Source organism: Tiliqua scincoides, chromosome 6 (genome assembly GCF_035046505.1).
Source record: "Tiliqua scincoides isolate rTilSci1 chromosome 6, rTilSci1.hap2, whole genome shotgun sequence".
In the NCBI taxonomy this organism is placed as follows: domain Eukaryota; kingdom Metazoa; phylum Chordata; class Lepidosauria; order Squamata; family Scincidae; genus Tiliqua; species Tiliqua scincoides.
Genome location: NC_089826.1, coordinates 67,763,494 through 67,782,949, shown reverse-complemented (window position 1 = coordinate 67,782,949; position 19,456 = coordinate 67,763,494). Strand labels below are relative to the sequence as shown.

Here is a 19,456-nt window from a genome sequence, read left to right as displayed (position 1 = left end):
TGTCTTAACTTCTGAAGTGACAAAAGTTGTATGCCCCAGTTTTTCTACAGTGGGCCCTTCTTATTCAAGGGTTTGGCACCCATGGATTTGGTCCAAAAGAGGTGCCGCCCTGCATTGGAAGGCCTCACATAACCTCCCGGACATGACCGGAAGTGCATTCCGGTCACATCCAGGTGGTGCCTTCTGACAGGCACTTCCGGTTTTCTGGGCCCTGCAGATTCAATTATCTGTGGAACTCTGTATCCGTAGGAGGTCTGAGAAAGAATCCCCCGCAGGTGTTAAGGGTCTGCTGTACTCATCATCATCTCTACGAAGCAGAACTCAGGATCAAATCCCATGGAGAAGAGTCCCTAAAAAAGGATATTTTTATGATGGACACTGCAAAACAAAAACAAAAACTGAAGAAGTTTTTGTTTCTCGGCCTTTCTCCCAATACAGTGAGCAGTATTTTCATCCCATGGTCATTCTCTTTAGGCATATGGAAACTAGGCATACGGTTCTTTACATTTTGGCCAGCATTTTAATCTTGACATCTTGTCCTCAAAGGGAAATGGATATCAAGGAGACAGCAATAATTAGAGACAACATATAGTCAGAAATAGGAAAACTATTACAATGCTTCTTCAAAATTACAGCAGTAAGGATTTGGCTAAGCTACATCAATATTTCACACACTGACATTTGATTTAATGGATATAGATTCAAAATGAGAGAGCACAAGAGGAAAAAGGGACTAGGGAGCAAAGAATGCTTTGGGGAAGATGAAAGGATTACTGAACTATCACATATCCTCTGCTTACGTAGGTCTCAGTTTTGCACGTAAGAACTTAAGCAGACTATGCAAATATTCATTTGTTTAAACAATTAAAACCAAAAAGATTACTAGAGAGAGCACATAGCTTGCAGAAGTTAAAGAGCTTACCTGTTTTAGAACTTCTACTAAAACTAAACAAAAAATAAAATCTACAGCTAAGTCCCTCCTTTCAAGTAGATAATCCCTCTCACGCTGCTGCTCATCCCTGAAACAAAACAAACATGAAATAAATTTGATACAGCATGAATCTCCCTTCTTTAAAAAAAAATCATATATATGATGATCTGCATTTTTTGTTTATTGGCAGTGGGGGGGGAGTCTTTCAAAATAGCGAACACAAAACTATTAGATTTTTCCACTATTAGGAAAAAAGGGAATTCCCATTAATTCACCATTATTTTTTGAAGCAATGTAAAGAATTACAGAGGTTGTGTTCTTACTTTTGATGAAATGGTGAACTTCAGTTTCTAAGCAGAACATTTAAAGATCACAAATTACTATATTCTGAGGATTTTACACTCACCCCTTTGATTTTGTGCTGGACCGAGGCCTATACTCATAAGATTCATCTTCAGTTCCATTTTGGCGCTTGTACCAATCAAACAAGGTGCGTAGTAAGGAGGGGAGACAGTGCTCTGCTACGGAGCTCATGGAGCTTATCAACTGTAAACAGAAGAGGTTTAGCTGTTTCATGTGTACTTTGCTACCCAATATTTTGCAACAAATGCATGCATGTTCTCTCTCTCCCCCCTCCATACTCTTTGCACCTCTAACTAGATACTTTTATCTTGACTGGTGTTTGGTAGTCAGGAGCATTGTGGCAGAATCTCAGTATTGCTGGTGCACTTAGATCAGAACCAGTTGAAAGCTTGCATTGGTTTAATGTGATGATTATAGTCACTAGTTAGCATCTGCCCCAGGTAACCAGTACAGCACACTCACTGTAAAGACAGTTTGGCATAACGTTGGGGCCAATTTCACAAAAGCCATCTTACTAATCTTGTCTGAAGGTCACCACAAGGACCCCTGGTAGTATTTACTAAGGTTACAATGTTGCTTTCAAATGCAGAAGTGGTACTGAATGTTTTCACAGAAGGATTTATTCCAGTCTTTGGACATTAGCATTAAGAACCAGAGAGGGAATGCATGGTTGTACACAGCAGATGTTTAATCCACAGTGGAGGATCAGGGCTGCAACAGCTTGCTCCATTCCCAGGTTTGCGTACCATCTGCACATCAACGGCAATATCTGCCTAGCATGCAAGCACAATCTACAAATTCTCAACAAAAAGTAAAATTTTAAGGAGTATAGACCACACAGTTCAGAACTACATGCATTGTACTCTACACACATAGGTATATGTTGTCCAACAAGCATATGCTACACTGGACAGCACAATCTTGATGCACTGTTGCATCTTGAATTGATAAGACTTCATGGGGTTTTTGTGAGTATAAAAAGCAAGATTCTTCTACAAGAGTTGGGAAGATAGTGAGCATTGTATGTACTAGATATAAACATAATGTAAATATATTACCATTCTATTTACTCTATTCATTTTCAGGTAAACCACATAAAAATTAGTTTTGTTTTATAAAACATTCTTAAGCCTTGGCAGAGAAGGACTGCTTGAGTGGGCAAGTCTTTGGGCTCTGCAAATGTTATCAAAAACTATTACATATTGTAAAAATAAAGCTTGTTATTTCTTTTATCTGAACTCATGGTTAAATACAAGCTTAATTTAGTAAATTCTAACTTGAGACGTCATATCCAATGAATCATATGAATTTAAGATGACTAACAGTCTCCATTTAAATATTTTAGAAGAATTTCATGGAAAATTGAATCTGGTTAACTTGCACTGTTACAGTCATACCACCCATGCCATAAGTGAAAATGACCTTAAGTCAAATCTCTTAAGTATTCCACACAGTAAAGGTTTACAACTAGAAATTCAAAATGTTTAAATTTCCTATCGGAACTTTCCATTTGTATTTCTGACAGACCGCCCCACTTCTACGAGGGTCGCCCAGAAAGTAATGCACCACATTTTTTTTCTCAGCCTACAGTAATGGTAAGAATGCGAAACTTTAGATATACATTATGTGAATTTTCAGGAGTGCGCACACAAATTTTTGGTTTCTTCAGACAGATAGCGTAGCTGCAGCAGTGTTTCGAAATGGCGTCTGTAAGTGATGTATGTTACAAGCAGCGTGTCGTCATTGAATTTCTCACTGCAGAGAAAGAAACTGTTGGGAACATTCACAAACGTTTGTGTACAGTTTATGGAGAATCTGCAGTCGATAGAAGTACGGTTAGTCGCAGGCACAGAGGGTGAGGCCATTAGAAGGCGGTTCGGCAGAGCTCCAAGATTTGCAGCGTTCAGGGCGGCCATCCACGGCTGTCACACCTGACAAGACGCAGCTTGCTGATGTGCTCATTCGCGAGGACCAACGCATAACGACTAGGCAGTTGGCGCTGAAGCTGTCAATCGGCAAAGGAAGTGTGGATGCAATCATCCGTGCTCTTGATTACTCAAAAGTGTGTGCACGATGGGTTCCGTGCTGTCTTACGGTGGACCACAAATCTCTCAGAAAAAACATTTCTTCTGAGTTGCTGAAACATTTTGAAGATGATGGGGAAGCGTTCTTGTCCAGGATTGTGACAGGTGATGAAACCTGGGTTCACCATTTTGAGCCCGAAACAAAAGGACAGTCGATGGAATGTCATCATCCTCAATCTCCACAGAAGAAAAAATTCAAAGCAACTGCTTCCGCCGGTAAGGTCATGATCACTGTGTTTTGGGACTGTAAGGGCGTCATACTCATTGATGTGATGCCAAGAGGCAGCACCATTAATTCTGAAGCTTATGTGAAGACATTAACCAAACTCAAGAAGCGCTTCCAACGACTTCGGCGCCATAACAACCCAGGTGAATGTTTGATTCAACATGATAACGCTCGGCCTCACACAAGTTTGAGGACTTCGGAACACATCACTAAACAGGGTTGGACTGTGTTACCCCATACACCCTACAGCCCTGACCTAGCTCCCTCAGACTTCCACTTGTTTGGGCCATTAAAGGATGCCATTTGCGGAAGACATTTTGAGGATGACGAAGAGGTGATTCGCACAGTGCAGAAATGGCTTCGTGACCAGAACAAGGAGTGGTACCGACAGGGCATACATGCCCTTGTGTCTCTCTGGAGGAAGGCCATAGAACTGGATGGAGATTACGTGGAAAAATAGGGAGTGTAGAAGAAACATCATTCTTTCTTGTGTGTAAGTTTCATTGTGTTCAATAAATAATTGTTGAAGAAAAAAAATGTGGTGCATTACTTTCTGGGCGACCCTCGTATTTAGCTCTTTTTTTTAAGCATGTAAATAATGACAACGTTAGAATTTTAACTGACTAAAGTATCAAACCATTTGTTAATGTAAAATCTCTTTTCTAGTCTAGCAACAAATATTAAAAGGATTTGCTAACCTGGTCAAACTGAAGATCTTCACCTCTCTGAAGAGACCTGGACAATAGCTTTTCCTAGAATCAAAATAGTAAATGAAAAGCAATAAGTCACACTTTGCAAAAGAACAAACATTTGTATGTTCCCAAAAGTCAAACAATTTAGGCTATTTGCTTTCTCCTTAGATAGTAAGTAAGTGTAGCCAAGAAAATGTTCAACTCAGGCAGAAAGGATACCTCAGGAGGGCAACTGTTTTCAAACTTAGGGATTGGGGTGTTACATTAATCATATATGTGCTCTTTTAGTATATCATAGCTTGGCTGCACAATTACTTCTGCCTGCAAAACAATTTGTGAACTCGCAAGTCCATCAACCATGCACTGCAGTCAGCCAGATGCTCAACACTGGCTCACTTTCTTTCTACCAAGTTAGCTTGTTTATTGTGGGATACATTTGAGCTTGGTGACTCACAAGTGTAAAAACCTGATGAGAACAACTTACTTATTTGTGTCAAAAGCCTTCACAGGTTGTGATCTTTAGTGCAACACGTTCATTTATTTTATTTTAATGATTTACAGCCCAATCCTGAAGTGCAAATACAGAGCCAAAACAGCTACCACTGCATCCAGCGGCACTGTCAAGGCCACTGGAGGTCTCTTTGGAGGAAGGAGACTTTCATCCCCTTCCCCCAAGTAAGGCCACAGGGGCCACAATGGGTTTTCTATATTCAGCAGACTGGAGAAGCTCCATGTTGGGCTTTTCAACCTGACACGGAGCACAGGATACAGAGGAGCAGAGCACCACCAGTCCCACCCCACTTCACCTAGATCAGGGGTCGGCAACCTGCGGCTCTAGAGCCGCATGTGGCTCTTTCAGCTGTCTGCTGCGGCTCCTCCCGGTGAAAGTGGCAAAGGGGGTAACAGGAGACACCTGTGTTGGGAGGGCAGGCTGCTTCCCTCCACCCCCTGAGCTCACTGCCCTCCTCTCCCTTCACCCCCACCTGCCCCACATTGGTTTCCCTTTTCAATTTTGCCCGCTCTGCAGGCTTAAGCTCCCTTTTTTTCCCTTCCCCAACTCTCCAGTAGGACGCCCTCCTCCTCAGCCATTGCGAGCCCTTGCAGGTCCCCAAACAGTGCAAGGAGAGGCTTTTCCTCCACAGCAGAGGAGACATTCTGTGCGTCTACTCAGTAGTAAGCCCCATTACAGCAGATGAAGCTTACTCCCAGGAAAGGGTGCCTGGGATGGCAGCCTTGGAGCCTGCTCAAGGCCAAGCACAAGGATGGGTGAGTGGGAGCCCACACAGGTCTGTTTGAGGGTAAGCCCCGATGTAGTCCCTGGGCTACTCCCAGGAAGGTGTGGAGGGCTGTAGCCTCAGCCTCCTCCTGTGCAGGTCTACTCACAAGTAAGCCCCGCTGTAGTCAGTGGGGCTTCCTCCCAGGAAGGTGTGGAGGGCTGCAGCCTCAGCCCCCTCTTATGCAGGTCTACTCACAAGTAGTCAGTGAGGCTTCCTCCCAGGAAAGTGTGGAGAGGACTGCAACCTGAGAGCTCCAACCAACTTGTCTGCTCAGAAGTCCCATTGTAGCCAATGGGGCTTACTCCCAGGATAGTGTGGAGAGGGTTGCAGCCTGAGTGAGGGAGGACAGGCAGGCAGGGCAGAAGCTGGCCTGTGGCTGCCCCGCTTCTTCTCTTCCCCACCTCTGGAGTCTGTGTCCTTTTTTCCTTCCAGCAGGGTGCCTCTGGAAGGTGGGGGGAGTTCTTTAGTATCCATGTAAGATAAGCAGATGTCATAACCGACATAAGTATTGGAATCCTGGAAGATCTGGTGAGGAGGTAGATGTGGTGTCAGCAGTGGCCCCTTTAAGGGTAAGGCCTGGGCATCCAGCAGAGTATGCTGCACAGCTGCAGCTACTTGAAGGCAATAGGGCCCTCAGGGATATAACAGGCACCTGAGGAAGGGGGTGTGGGTTGTAGAAGGAGTGCAGGTTGGAGAGGAGACTGACTGGGCTTATTGACTTTGACTTGGATACTCTGACTGATTTGACTGACTTACTTCGGAATCTGACCTTGGACTGTGACTTGGCTTATTGACTTTGGACTCTGCCCTGGATACTCTGACTGACTTTGTGACTAATGGACTGCTGGAGACACTGGAGTTTGAAGTGTGGCTGTTGTGCCCAAGACCTGCTGGTGACCCAGGGTCTGCTGTAGTGGTGGGAGGCTGCTGGCAGGAGAGAGGACCTCTGCAGGTTGAACACGCGAGCTACCCTGGAGGTGGGGTCCAGCAGGACTGCAGGGCAGAACCAGGGTCATTTTGGGGGGGGAAAGAAGGGGAGCCAATTTGCTTAAAGTGGGCATAATTCTCCAGGCAGAGAATGTCCTTGGAATCAGGCAAAACACCATAGAGGACCAGGCGCCTGAAAACACAGGACAAGAATGTATGACAAAACTAACTAAAAGCTACAAGAGGGGGCTACATTATAAAAATGGGACCTATAAGAGCATAAAGGTAAAAAAAATCTATATATGCAGTATTATCTTCATTTTAGATGTCAAAAGGGTTTTGTGGCTCCTGAGGTTTTTTTTCCTCCGGAAAACGGGTCCAAATGGCTCTTTGTGTGTTTAAGGTTGCTGACCCCTGGGCTAGATCTTCCCTGCTCCAACACAGCTCCCCTCCCTCCCAGAACCCTGCACTGCTGCCTGACGGTGCACTTTATCACAGACGCCTCTCCAGCATCAAGACTCCTGACTGGTGCACTCCAGGACCGCCTGGTGCACCTTGCTCTGCTGGTGCCGTAAATGTACTTTATGGCATGATTGTGGCACCCAGCACTGCTGCTGGGCCTCAGCGCCAGCACTAGGTGGACACAGGTTTGGGCCCTTATATCCTGGTTTTCCCTCCAAATAAATGTAGTGTTCAAGGGAGCACTATATAGGACAATAGATATTTTTTATTATTAGATTGTTTTAATACATTTTTGTTTATTTTTATATTGTACTTTCTATTTGATCTTGATTGCTTAGAAACTTCTACTATAACAGCACTGGATACATTTTTGGGTGGGAATAATTTAGACTTTTCCACGGTACAGGATGAATAGTTTAAAAAAGTCTGACCAAAGACGTTTGACCAGAGACCACAGAGGGGCCAGAAAATGAACATGCAGACTATAGGCAAGGAAGGCTTTTCAATGCTACCTCCAAGTGCTCAATTCTGTACAGAGCTTCAGATAATATATGCCAGTATCATCTTTAATTTGTACCAACTCCACTTAGACTACCATAACTAACTAGTGTCTATTTTTTATTAGAATTTCAGTGCTGGGGCAGGGGAATAAATAGCACTGATCTCTATCTGAGAACAGCAGGACTTACTAACTCATGGGGGATAATTTCTACCCTTCTGAGGATCACATACACATTAATCAGACCACATACCTTCTTTTCCCACTATAATCTTTACCCACTTGAAAAGCACGTCAGAGCATTCTTCTGAATCTTCAGAATGTGCCTTTTTCTGCTGACAAGTGCTGTATTTTTACATTCTCTTTCTTTGTATTTGTTTAATAACACGCAAAGCAGAAAAGGGAAAATCCAGTATGAATTTTGTGCTGTTGTACAAAGCAATTTTCCATTTGCTTACCATTATTGGTTTTGTTGTCGACATTCTGTTCATATATCTGCCAAGGTAGGATATCCCTTTAGGATGCAATTTTACTGACAGTTCCTACAGTGAGAGCAGATGCTCCCTGCTGTGATCACAGTATTCAGCACATGACAGAGCAGCCAGTTGTGCAAGAGCAGCACAACTTGTTCTAGCAATACAGCCAATGTGCAGCACTAGATCCCCTTCCTGGTTTTCACCTCTTGCTGCATGTATAAGATTCCCAATTGGGATTTTGAGTCTCAAGGCACTGATTCTATTATGCATATACAAATAAATATTTGTTCAGAGTCAGTTAGCTAAAATATGTATGAGAAATGAAAAAGCAACACATTCAGAAAGGAGCTCTTTTCTAATATTTGTAACACTTGTAAATCTCTCCTTTCATCTGCCCCAGGGTTAACTGTGGTTCTTTCTAAACCTCCTCAAAAAACATGTGCTGTATGTCATTAATGTTTTCCTTCATGTTAGAAGGTTATAGAGACCAGGCACAAAAGAAAACATCTTATTTCTTAAGCAGACATGGAAGTTTCCTACTCCTAGCTGTTCAACTGAAATGCATACACTTGAGGCAAGTGTTGTTGTAACTGAAGAGCAGCGTCAGCATTAGCTTTGTGGGGACACAAGCCCTCACTGGGAACTTCCTTTATATGCAACCTACCTACTCTCCCTTCACTGACTCAGGCAGGAAGGTGATAGAATTAGAGTTTCTCTTCCATGCCACAGCAGTTATGCTAAGGAAAGCTCTTCTCTACCTTGGGTCTCACTTTCTTGCTTCTGGGCAGAAGATCAGTGGAAGGAGAGTTCTGCAGCTGATCTCCACTCCCCAGACTGCATAGTAGGTGCCCTATAGCTTACTGGACAATGAGAGGTGGCCTCCACAAAGGTCTGTGTTTTTTCCCGGATGCCAGTCATTTCAAAATTTCCAGATGCCATATGTCAGGATATCCAACTGTTTTTTAGCGGAAGGAACAGGAAGAAGAGCAGGTAACTCTGGCTGCTGCTCCCTTTCCCATTGCCCAGGAAGCCAGCAGTTGCTTATCAGGTGATGGGAGTAAAACAATCATTGTAGCAGATAGGCAAGGGCCAATATGAAATACCAGCCTTCGTGGTTATTGTTCAAGTACCAGGAATAGACAACATCACTCAGTGCAATAGTACAAAGATATGTTTTAAAAGAAAACAAAAGAAAGGGAAGTTCTTATCCAGGATATGTTTAACTGAATTTTAAGACAACCCTCACTATTACAGATAAACTAATGAGAATGAAAGCCAAATTGTGTTGTCTGTCATCATGACCCCCCACCCCGTATCCACAGATCCGGGGGGCCCTCCTACACCCATTACTTTCACTTTCCTTGAGTAGTGATGAAGGCATGAGTGTTTCTTGCTTAACCAAACAACATTCTTGATTCACTGAAGAACAAGACATACATGCAACCAGCCTCCATGCTACAGGAAGACGAACAGAACATTAACAGGAAACAGGACCATTTCTTCTTCCAGTTAACATAATGTGGCCCTGTGGTCATAACGCGATTCTTGGATTCTTCTATATGTCAGAGATGTTTTTCCAAATAATCATTACTTTTCTAATTGATTTTTTGGTGACTCAATATAATTAAATTTATGTTCAAAAACTACAAAGACTTCCTTAAGATTTAAATTATGTTACTCTCGATATAACAGAGGAAAGATTATACAACTTATAAAGAAAAGGTTGAGATACTAGCAGCTAGTAAGCCAACAATTGGTTTATTTAATTTAAACCCTGCTAACTGGAGAAAGAGGCATATTTTAAAATCTGTTGGCAACCTTCAGTCTCGGAAGACTATGGTATCACGCTCTGGATGGTGGTTCTGGAACAGCGTCTAGTGTGGCTGAAAAGGCCAATCCGGGAGTGACAATCCCTTCCACACTGGGAGCAAGTGTAGTGTGTCCCTGGTCTGTCTCCCTGGCTATGGGCCTTCCTTCTTTGCCTCTTAGCCTCAGACTGTTGGCAAAGTGTCTCTTCAAACTGGGAAAGGCCATGCTGCACAGCCTGCCTCCAAGCGGGACGCTCAGAGGCCAGGGTTTCCCACTTGTTGAGGTCCACTCCTAAGGCCTTCAGATCCCTCTTGCAGATGTCCTTGTATCGCAGCTGTGGTCTACCTGTAGGGCGCTTTCCTTGCACGAGTTCTCCATAGAGGAGATCCTTTGGGATCCGGCCATCATCCATTCTCACAACATGACCAAGCCAACGCAGGAGTCTCTGTTTCAGCAGTGCATACATGCTAGGGATTCCAGCTCGTTCCAGGACTGTGTTGTTTGGAACTCTGTCCTGCCAGGTGATGCCGAGGATGCGTCGGAGGCAGCGCATGTGGAATGCGTTCAGTTTCCTCTCCTGTTGTGAGCGAAGAGTCCATGACTCGCTGCAGTACAGAAGTGTACTCAGGACGCAAGCTCTGTAGACCTGGATCATGGTATGTTCCGTCAGCTTCTTGTTGGACCAGACTCTCTTTGTGAGTCTGGAAAACGTGGTAGCTGCTTTACCGATGCGTTTGTTTAGCTTGGTATCAAGAGAAAGAGTGTCGGAGATCGTTGAGCCAAGGTACACAAAGTCATGGACAACCTCCAGTTCATGTGCAGAGATTGTAATGCAGGGAGGTGAGTCCATATCCTGAACCATGACCTGTGTTTTCTTCAGGCTGATCGTCAGTCCAAAATCTTGGCAGGCCTTGCTAAAACGATCCATGAGCTGCTGGAGATCTTTGGCAGAGTGGGTAGTGACAGCTGCATCGTCGGCAAAGAGGAAGTCATGCAGACATTTCAGCTGGACTTTGGACTTTGCTCTCAGTCTGGAGAGGTTGAAGAGCTTTCCATCTGATCTGGTCCGGAGATAGATGCCTTCTGTTGCAGTTCCAAAGGCCTGCTTCAGCAGGACAGCGGTGTTGTAAACGGTATTCTTGAAATGTTCCCATCTGTTGGATGCGTTTGCATCGGCCGGGCCTGGAAGAGATTCCTCAAGTGCTCGTGCAAATTCCTCCACTTTCCTCTGATCCCGGATCTTGCTGGTATCAATGCGAGGTCTTCCTTCCTTTTTCGTGTGATACAGACACTTTGCTTGCAGTTTCACTCTGCTGCACACCAGGGAGTGGTCAGTGTCGCAGGCAGCACCGTGATAACTGTGTGTGATCTTGATGCTGGGAAGGCTGGAGCGCCTGGAGAGAATCAGGTCAAGCTGGTGCCAGTGCTTTGATCTTGGGTGTCTCCAAGAGACTCTATGTTGGGGCTTCGTGTTGAAGAACATGTTGCTGACACAGAGACCATTTTAAAATGGTGTCCTTTTATATAAGCTGAGGGAGAGCAACTGTCCTTTATTCCAGCATGACAGCTGTTTTAGTGGCTGCTGCTGCTGCTTCTTCTGCATCAGTTTTTATATTGCATGCCCGTTGGAGACAGGGAGTCACTTATTTATCTAGCTGTGAAAATCACTTTATAAAGTACTTTTTGCTGAAAAGCAGTATTTTGCATAAATATTCTGAATCATAATAATTTTGTTTCTCCCTATCAGGATTTTCCCCAGCTTCAAAGAGTAGCAGGTAAGTGGGGCAGGGGGAAGGGAATTAACAGACTTTTGCTTGTGACCAGTATTAATGAAGATGCATTATGCAAAGTACTAAAGGATTTTCTCAATATTTTGTATAAAACCTAAACCAATCTTTCAGAATTAGTAGTAAGTTCAGCTATTTTTAAATTGTTGAGGAGGGTATTTTTGTACACGAGTGTTGTATAACCAAAAGTTTATCTGCACATTGGCACCCACTGACAAAAATGAAAACAGAAACAGCCAGTTAACACACACACACACACACACACACACACACACACACACTAAAACTTGTTTGCATATGTTACAGCATATTGGGCAAACTTATGATATATACAGGGATTGCTGTATCTGTGCCCACATGCACAAATACAAATAGGTAAATAGTCTATGCAATTGCTATTAAAACAGATGTCTTTGGACACCGACGCTGTCTGAAAAGAAACCTAAGTAGGCTTGGAATATGAATGAGCAGCTTACAAACCTATAGCTAGGAATCAATGCATAAAGCTTTTCATGTTAAACAAAGTGCATTTACTCAGGAGTTGCCCTACAACAGGAGGCCTTTCCACAAGATTAAAAAGCAGAAAACCAATATTACAATCTCCAGAACAGGTGCTTATAATGATTCAATCTTCTCCAAGAGAACTAGTAAGGTATCATCTGAACTTCTTCAGAAATTCTGCATATGTGCCATTTAAATATGCTTATAAATGTGTGTGAACACTATAACATTATCATTGTTAGTTATTATCATTGGGCAGGAGGTCTGGTCTAGAGGGTAGAGCCTCTGTTAGCCCAAAGATAACATCAGAAGGTCTCCAGTTCAAGGACACAGGCAGCTCCTTGAACTGCTGAGAATGGCAAGATCTTGAAACAGCTGACAAGCCGAGCTGAGTGATTCTACCTGCTCTTGGTCTGAGCAAGAAGCATCTTGGCTACCCTCCATGTGAGAGATGGAGCTGCTTGTCAGCCTGCGTAGGAGAACTGGAGGCCAGAAGTGAGACCAAACCATGAAGATCCATCTGAAATGTTGTGTGGTTCTTGAAAGAGAGAACCTCTATGATTGTAAAAATCCCCTTGAGGGATTTAGGAACACCTGCCTATGTAAACCGCCTTGAATAAAGTCAGAGGAGTAATCCAATTACCAGAAAGGTGGTATATAAAATACATTGCTTTTGCAAGTGGGAAATCTTCCAGAAAACACAACATAGTAGCATTTACATTACAGAAGAGGGGATTAGGTATGAGAAAGTTGAAATAAGGGGAAAACTGTGAAGTGAAACTTGCCCACTCCCTAAAAGTGTGAAGGTTCATTTAAAACCATTATACTGTACACTAAAAGCAGCATTAACAGGCACGCATGAGGAACTGTGGTTACTGGTTACCCAAGTGTGTTATATAACAAAGCTTTCACCCTCCCCATGTAGGAAAGGACCTTACAGGACTTCTTCTGCACTGCTTCTCCAGTGCCAGATAATGCTGTAGTAGGAGCTCAGATTAGATGCATGCCATACATTAAAAACCAAATCCACCAAACTATTTGCTATCCAATCTGGAAGCCTAAAATAATGACACAGTAAGAACACCCGAAGGCCTAATACACATGAGCTTGATTTTGCTGTTGTCAACTTCCTGAACATGAAGTTTTCTTTACAAGATGAAATGAAGCACTAAGCCAGTCTCTAAAAAAGTGTAAAAACATCAGACACAGATTTCATGATCAGCAGCTTGCCATGCAGTAAAGACTCAGAGCAAAATTAAATTAATAGTTAAAGTAATTCATGGATTTGAGAAGACAACAGTGTTTTACAAAGGCAGATCCGCACCTGTCCCTCCCAGGTACAAGGTAATGCATAGTACTAACAGTACCTGTATACAAGAAAATCTTTGTTACTTATTAAACAATGGAAGTGAGAAGTATCTTCCTTAACCATTCTTAGGGGATGGAAAACATAATGTAACTAGTAACTGGAACGTTAATGGCATTGGAAATCCAGTTAAATGAAAAAAGGTGTTTGCATACTGGGCTGCAATTCAGTAAACATTGACAGAGTTCTATAAATGCACACCTGCTCATCAGGAAGTAGTGTTCTCCCTCATCTGGATAGCACCTGCCCACACAGCTGACATGATAATCACCTTTCCGCCATAGCCAGGTGCAAGGCAGAGAAAACACACACCTCTTGTTCCTGCCACAGATAACTCAGGGAGAAGGAGGGGTGGGTTCTTTCCCCTCTTTCCTGAAGGGCTTTTGAAGGAGGCACAAACATTAGTGAAGCCCTGCTGAAAGCTCGTTTGAAAGTACGAGCGACAGGGACTGACGCCACTCTGAAGTGGGAGATTGGTGGCAAACAATGGCTTATGCACAAAAATCTGAAGACCCCTCTTGCTGAATGCATTGGAATCTACTTTAAACATGGACTGTCAGAAAGGGCAGACACTTTTTCCCCCCTTTCAAAGATGCACTTCAGAAATGTAATTATGAAAATGGGTAAAAAAGTAAAGAATACTTTTATAGTTCAGAAATCATGCAGGTTGGTTAAACTGTTTAAACAAATAACTGATTATCAGCAAATATAGTTAAAACAGAACATTGCTACTACACACAGAAGTGAAAAGGTGAAAGCAGCATTGGTCAATGTATTGTCCACATACATTAGACAATGTACTGATACATTAGTCACTGTTATCAATTCAGGGCCCACTCCGACCAGGCCATTGAGCTGTTAGAACTTGTGTTCAGGTGGTGCAGCAGCCTGTCGGCTTCTCAAAATGCAAGCACTGTCACACACAACCAGGCCACTAATGGAAACAGTGACTGACACAGGCTGTGTGAGAGGGACCTTTGAAGATGTCCAGTGCTGGTAAGTTGGTGGGTGGGGACTGGGGCAGAAAGAGTGAGTTGAGGGTGGGGGGGGGGGGTTATCAGCATGACAAAAATTGTATCTCCTTTCAAGGTTTCAATTCACCTTTCTGGGTTCACTGGGAGTAGAGCCAGCCAAAGACCTATTGCAGGTCCAAGTAGACCTATTAGAGAAGTGGAGCCTTATCTTGAGGTGAGGGAACCAACATTCCCTTACTCAAGGACTCTGAGACTGCCGCCCCTGCAGGATACAGCATGCACTCCACTGGAACAGCTGCATAGGCAAAGGAGGATTTAGTTAGGATTGGGTTATAACATGCCATTATGGAGATTAGCATTTGAAAGAGCAACAAAGCTAAGATGAAGTTGTCTTGATCTTCATGGTGAATTTTAAGAGCTGCATAGATCTTTGCTAACTAAACAGCACCCAAAACAAGTCTCTTGTTGTTTTCTTTATTACACGCATGAAGACTATTAAGTTATAATGGGAAGAATACACTTTTCTTGCTGACCCATAAATCCTATTCTAGAGTTTGTTGAATAAGGATTTGATACTTTCTCATAAACAGCCAAAACAGAAACTATGCTACACATACAGGTGACCCTTTCATGGGTCATGAGGAAAAATTATGCAAACTATGGAAAACTGAACACATCTTTTTAAGCATAAAGAAACAGTTGCCCAACTTCCATAAACCAGTAGTCCAATTCTAACCTGCACTAGAATAGGCAGGCCAACCAGGGACATCCCACAATGACCCTGTGAGTGCACTGCAACACCCTAAGCATCGTGATGCACATTAGGGAAACTCTGCTATAGCCACTTATCTGAAGGTAGACATGCATAGGTTGTAAGATACTGAGCTGCAAATCAGGTCCCCCCAGTTCAAATCTTACCTCTGCCATGAACTCATTTGCTGGCAAACCGCCCGCTGTCAGTCTCAGTTGCAACGCAAACCTTGCTGAATTTTTTTTAAAGATTGAAACAAAGTGCTTTACACACTTAGAAAGTGTGTACAGAAAGCATACAGTAATACTTTCTAAAATGCTCATCCTGGGTGTAATTGGCAGTTACTATGGTCATGGGATCAGGGTATTCTGGCTAATGTGGACCAAGCACTGCCAGTTTCCTGCCCAAATCTACAAATATTTTATTACATTACTACTAAGGTAATGGATTTTCTTTTTCAAAATGTGAATTCAAGTCATCATAAATTAGTTTCAAGCTTTACAACAGGTGAGCAAACATTCGTTTATTACACCTATTCTATTTTCCAAGAAAATGAATTACATTTCCCTTGATTGTTAATCACTGAAAAGTCTGCCAAAGGCCACCAGCTTTTAACAAGCAAACAGTATAATATGATGTTTCAAAAGGCTGCCTTAGTAACTTAGTGCAAGACAATTCATGCATGTAGTACAAAAAAAATCTTTTTAAATTTCACCAAATATTATTTAAAACGCCAGGCTACTTAGCTTATTCTCACGCAGAGAAAAAACTGGGGTTAGTAACATTTTTACAGGGTGTCATTTTCTCCCCCTCTTTCATCTTCTTCCGTTCCTATCGATCCGTTTTTTTCATCTGCATGGTTTTTTCTCCCTCATGGGGAAAACTGCTCACTTTAAGCAGTTGTTCCAATTCCTTTCAAAGCCACTGGCTTCATGGCTGAGAGTGAGTCAACTATAAAGACACGCTATCTCCCTTCCTCCACCACATTAGCTCACATTGTAAAAAGTCCTATTTTCCCTAAATTTCTGGAAAGAAATTTATTTGCTAAATATATGTACTTCTGCAACTCTTGGCAATTCCCTGCATATATGGAAATATCTCTCTTCCTTGCAGAGATCCTGTTTTGACTACATACATATCCTAAATTGACTTCAGGGTTTGCTTTTACACTAACTCTTCACCATACATACTAGTTTTGTTCCAGACATTTGCCCAGAAGTCTGAACATACATATCTCTAAACAGCCAACTCCTACCAGCCTGGCACTACTGCACCTGAGCAAAAGCACCACTAAAGGATGTACTATGCCTGTAATGCAGCCATCCCTAAGTCAGACATCCAAAAGTTAGAACTGTATTTTATTTTACTAAGTTTCAATGTAAATGCAGTATATTTTAGTATATAATAGGTTTCAGTAAAATCCAGAGAGTTTAGTTCATTAAGAGGCAGAATGAGCCTATGCATAAAATTTGGTTTTGCTGATTTATGACTAACAGATCACTAATTAGTTTTAAAATCACTAAGTATAGGTGTGCCCTCATATCTGTGGGGGTTCTGTTCTAGAACCACCTGTAGTTAACTGAAACCGCGGATACAGGTGACCACTGCCCCCACCCTCTGGAGCCAAGGGAAGCTCCACTCCCCTTGCCTCTGGAGGGTCGTCTGACCCCAGCAGAGGCTGTGGATGTCTGGCCGCGGCTTCTGCCGAGCTCAGACTGAGCCTGAGAGCAAAAAACATGTGAATCTAGTTTTTTTTAATTGTTTTTTTTTTGTTTTTAACATTTTTAATGCCTTATAAGGCATTGGGAGGTCCGACATCCGCAGCCTCTGCTGGGCTCAGACGACCCTCCAAAGGCAAGGGGAACAGAGCTCTCCTTGGCTCTGGAGGGGAGGTACAGGGGGGCCACAGACCCAATCTGTGGATAACTGGATCTGCAGGTATATGGGCCTCCCTGTACTTCATATTTTAAAAACCACTATCGTCCTACAGCATAGGGTGGGGAGTCTTGTTAGCAGGATGGGGTTAGCTTGAGCCCCACTGCACATGAGTGCTCTTCATTGATTCTTGATTTATTAAACCATCTTGTTAATTTATTTGGTTAAAGAAATTGAAGCAAACAGGAACAATGGAATGAAGGTTGCATAGGGAAACTCACCAAGGGTTCAGCCATTACAACCTCAATTTTCTTTTCAGCTTGAATAGCAAATTCAGCAAAGAGGCTTTTGATGACATATTCACCAGGTTTGACATCTGGATCAATGGTAATATTAGACATGATGACACTTCTCTTTTCCCAGGTAGAGTTGATGCTGGGAGTAATTCTGCGTTTAGCAATGCTTCTGGCTGGTGCTGATGCTAGAGGAAAGAGAAATACGGATCATTAATAATAAAGTAAATCAAATCATCACAGCAATTCTGAGATGTAGCAATATTCTAACAAACAAGAGCATTTTAAAAAACAAATAAACGTCCTTAAGAGAAGCAAAAAACAGTCCAGACTTTGTGACCACTCTCTCAACATTTTAGTTAGCTGCAAACATTTGAGAATTAAAGGGCAATCACAGGCAGGATTAGGTAGGATGTCATGGCAAAAAGGATTTTGGCAAGGCAATAGTGACTGATACATTTTCATTTGTTCTCTCCAACACTTCCATCCTTATTAACTTCAGATGACATGCCTTGAAACCAGAAAGCCTTTTAAAAAAAAGTATCCATAATAAATAGTTACTTCCTACAGATGTATGTAATATTACAAGAAGCTATACATTTAAAAAAATGTAAAACAAAAACACAATTCATGCTAACTGCTAAGTTAAATTCAAAGCTCTACGTACATTCATCCTTGCAATAAGTTACTGGAAAATGGTCAGTCTATTTTTAGCAAGTGAAAGATGCAAAAAAGCAGGGGAGCAAGATAGGGAAGACAGGTGTGTACTCTTGTGATCTTTGGGGGGAAAAGGTACTAAGCAGAAAGAAAGACCCAAAAGTGGAGTTCATACATGCACAAAAACTATACTTTAAACCCCTGCAAACAGTAGGATACACAGCAAGGCCAATATGGCATCATACCAGGGATTTCAGGGCCAAAGCTAGATGACTTGCATTTAACACAGTCTCCATTAGATTACCTATTGCACTGTCAGTGTACAAAAACAACAAGCAAGAATCACCACAGCCATGTTCAAATGCATGAGGGATAGAATCAAGACCAGATAAAGGAAATAACAGAAAGAAAAAGATAGATAACTGGGGAGTAATCAAGTAACATGCCACACAGAAGCTCAGAAACACAACTGAAATAAGAGAATTCCCTCCCCCACCCCTGCAATTAGCAGCTGATAATGTATGGAAAAATTATACTGAATGACCTTCACAGTAAAAGTCACAGATGCAGTATGCCTGTTTTTGTAAGAATGTTTATCTATCAACAGAATGACAAGCAAGCATTCAGCAGAAGTTGAATTTCTACATTGTAAAAAGGAGATTGTTTTACATAAAGCCATTAGACTAGGAGTTGATGTACCCACCAATCAGTGGCCACTTGAAATGGCTAAATTCAGACACTCCCCAACTATGGCTCTCATCTTGCACCACTGCTAAAACATACAGAAAAGTTTTTTGAGCACAACCACAAATGAACCAAGAAAGTTTCTGGTAACATGCAAAAAGCATCCTCCTGTGTCTATCACTGGTAGCACTACATATAACCAGTAACAGACAGTTCCAGAAGTGTATTAAGCCACCTTTGTCCTAGTCAGATGATGAGGTCTCAGCTACGTCAGTATCATCTATACCAGGAGTTAGGAACCTTTTTATCCTGTAAAGGAGTCGGGCATTTAGCACCGACATTGCACAGGGACTTTGCAAGCCCGAGTGAGCATCTCCACCATTATTTGTCTGGCGTGCAGTGACAAGGTGGGAGGCAAAGTCTCCCAAGCTGAGCTGGTTTCAGGCCAGACTTTGGCTGGCAGACCAGATGAATTCAGCTAATGGTTGGATCTAGTCGCTGGCCATGAGTTGCCCACCCCTGATCTATATCAACAAGTAGTGGCTCTCTACAGTTTCAGAAGGGGTATTCCCCAGCCAGATGTAGAAATTTCATTGGGACTGAACCAGAAGCCTTCTACATACAAAGCAAGTGCTCCACCACTGAGCTACTGTCCCTCCCCAACAGTGAACATGCACAGCTACTATCAGGTTCTAAAGACTAATATCTGCTTCCCTTGCAGTCTCTGGTATCCTTGGCTTTTTGTTGAGGGTGGTAGCCCTGATGATTGTCAGGGCATCTAAGGATGTCATCTGGTATTGGCAACCTTCAGTCTCGAAAGAC

At 42.6% G+C, this 19,456-nt stretch overlaps 1 protein-coding gene across 4 annotated transcripts in view; it reads right to left on the bottom strand.

Annotated features, from left to right (window-relative positions):
• The window catches only part of FRYL (FRY like transcription coactivator), a 201,887-nt gene that overhangs the window by 121,676 nt on the left and 60,755 nt on the right, over window positions 1-19,456 (bottom strand). For all 4 annotated transcript variants that reach the window (XM_066632998.1, XM_066632997.1, XM_066632995.1 and 1 more), the window contains 4 exons: window positions 17,282-17,481; window positions 4,303-4,356; window positions 1,338-1,477; window positions 923-1,019 (listed from right to left, as the gene is read on the bottom strand). In XM_066632998.1, the coding sequence (XP_066489095.1) occupies window positions 923-1,019; window positions 1,338-1,477; window positions 4,303-4,356; window positions 17,282-17,401 (411 nt within the window). In that variant the 5' untranslated portion in view covers window positions 17,402-17,481. The remainder of the gene's footprint in view (window positions 1-922; window positions 1,020-1,337; window positions 1,478-4,302; window positions 4,357-17,281; window positions 17,482-19,456) is intronic.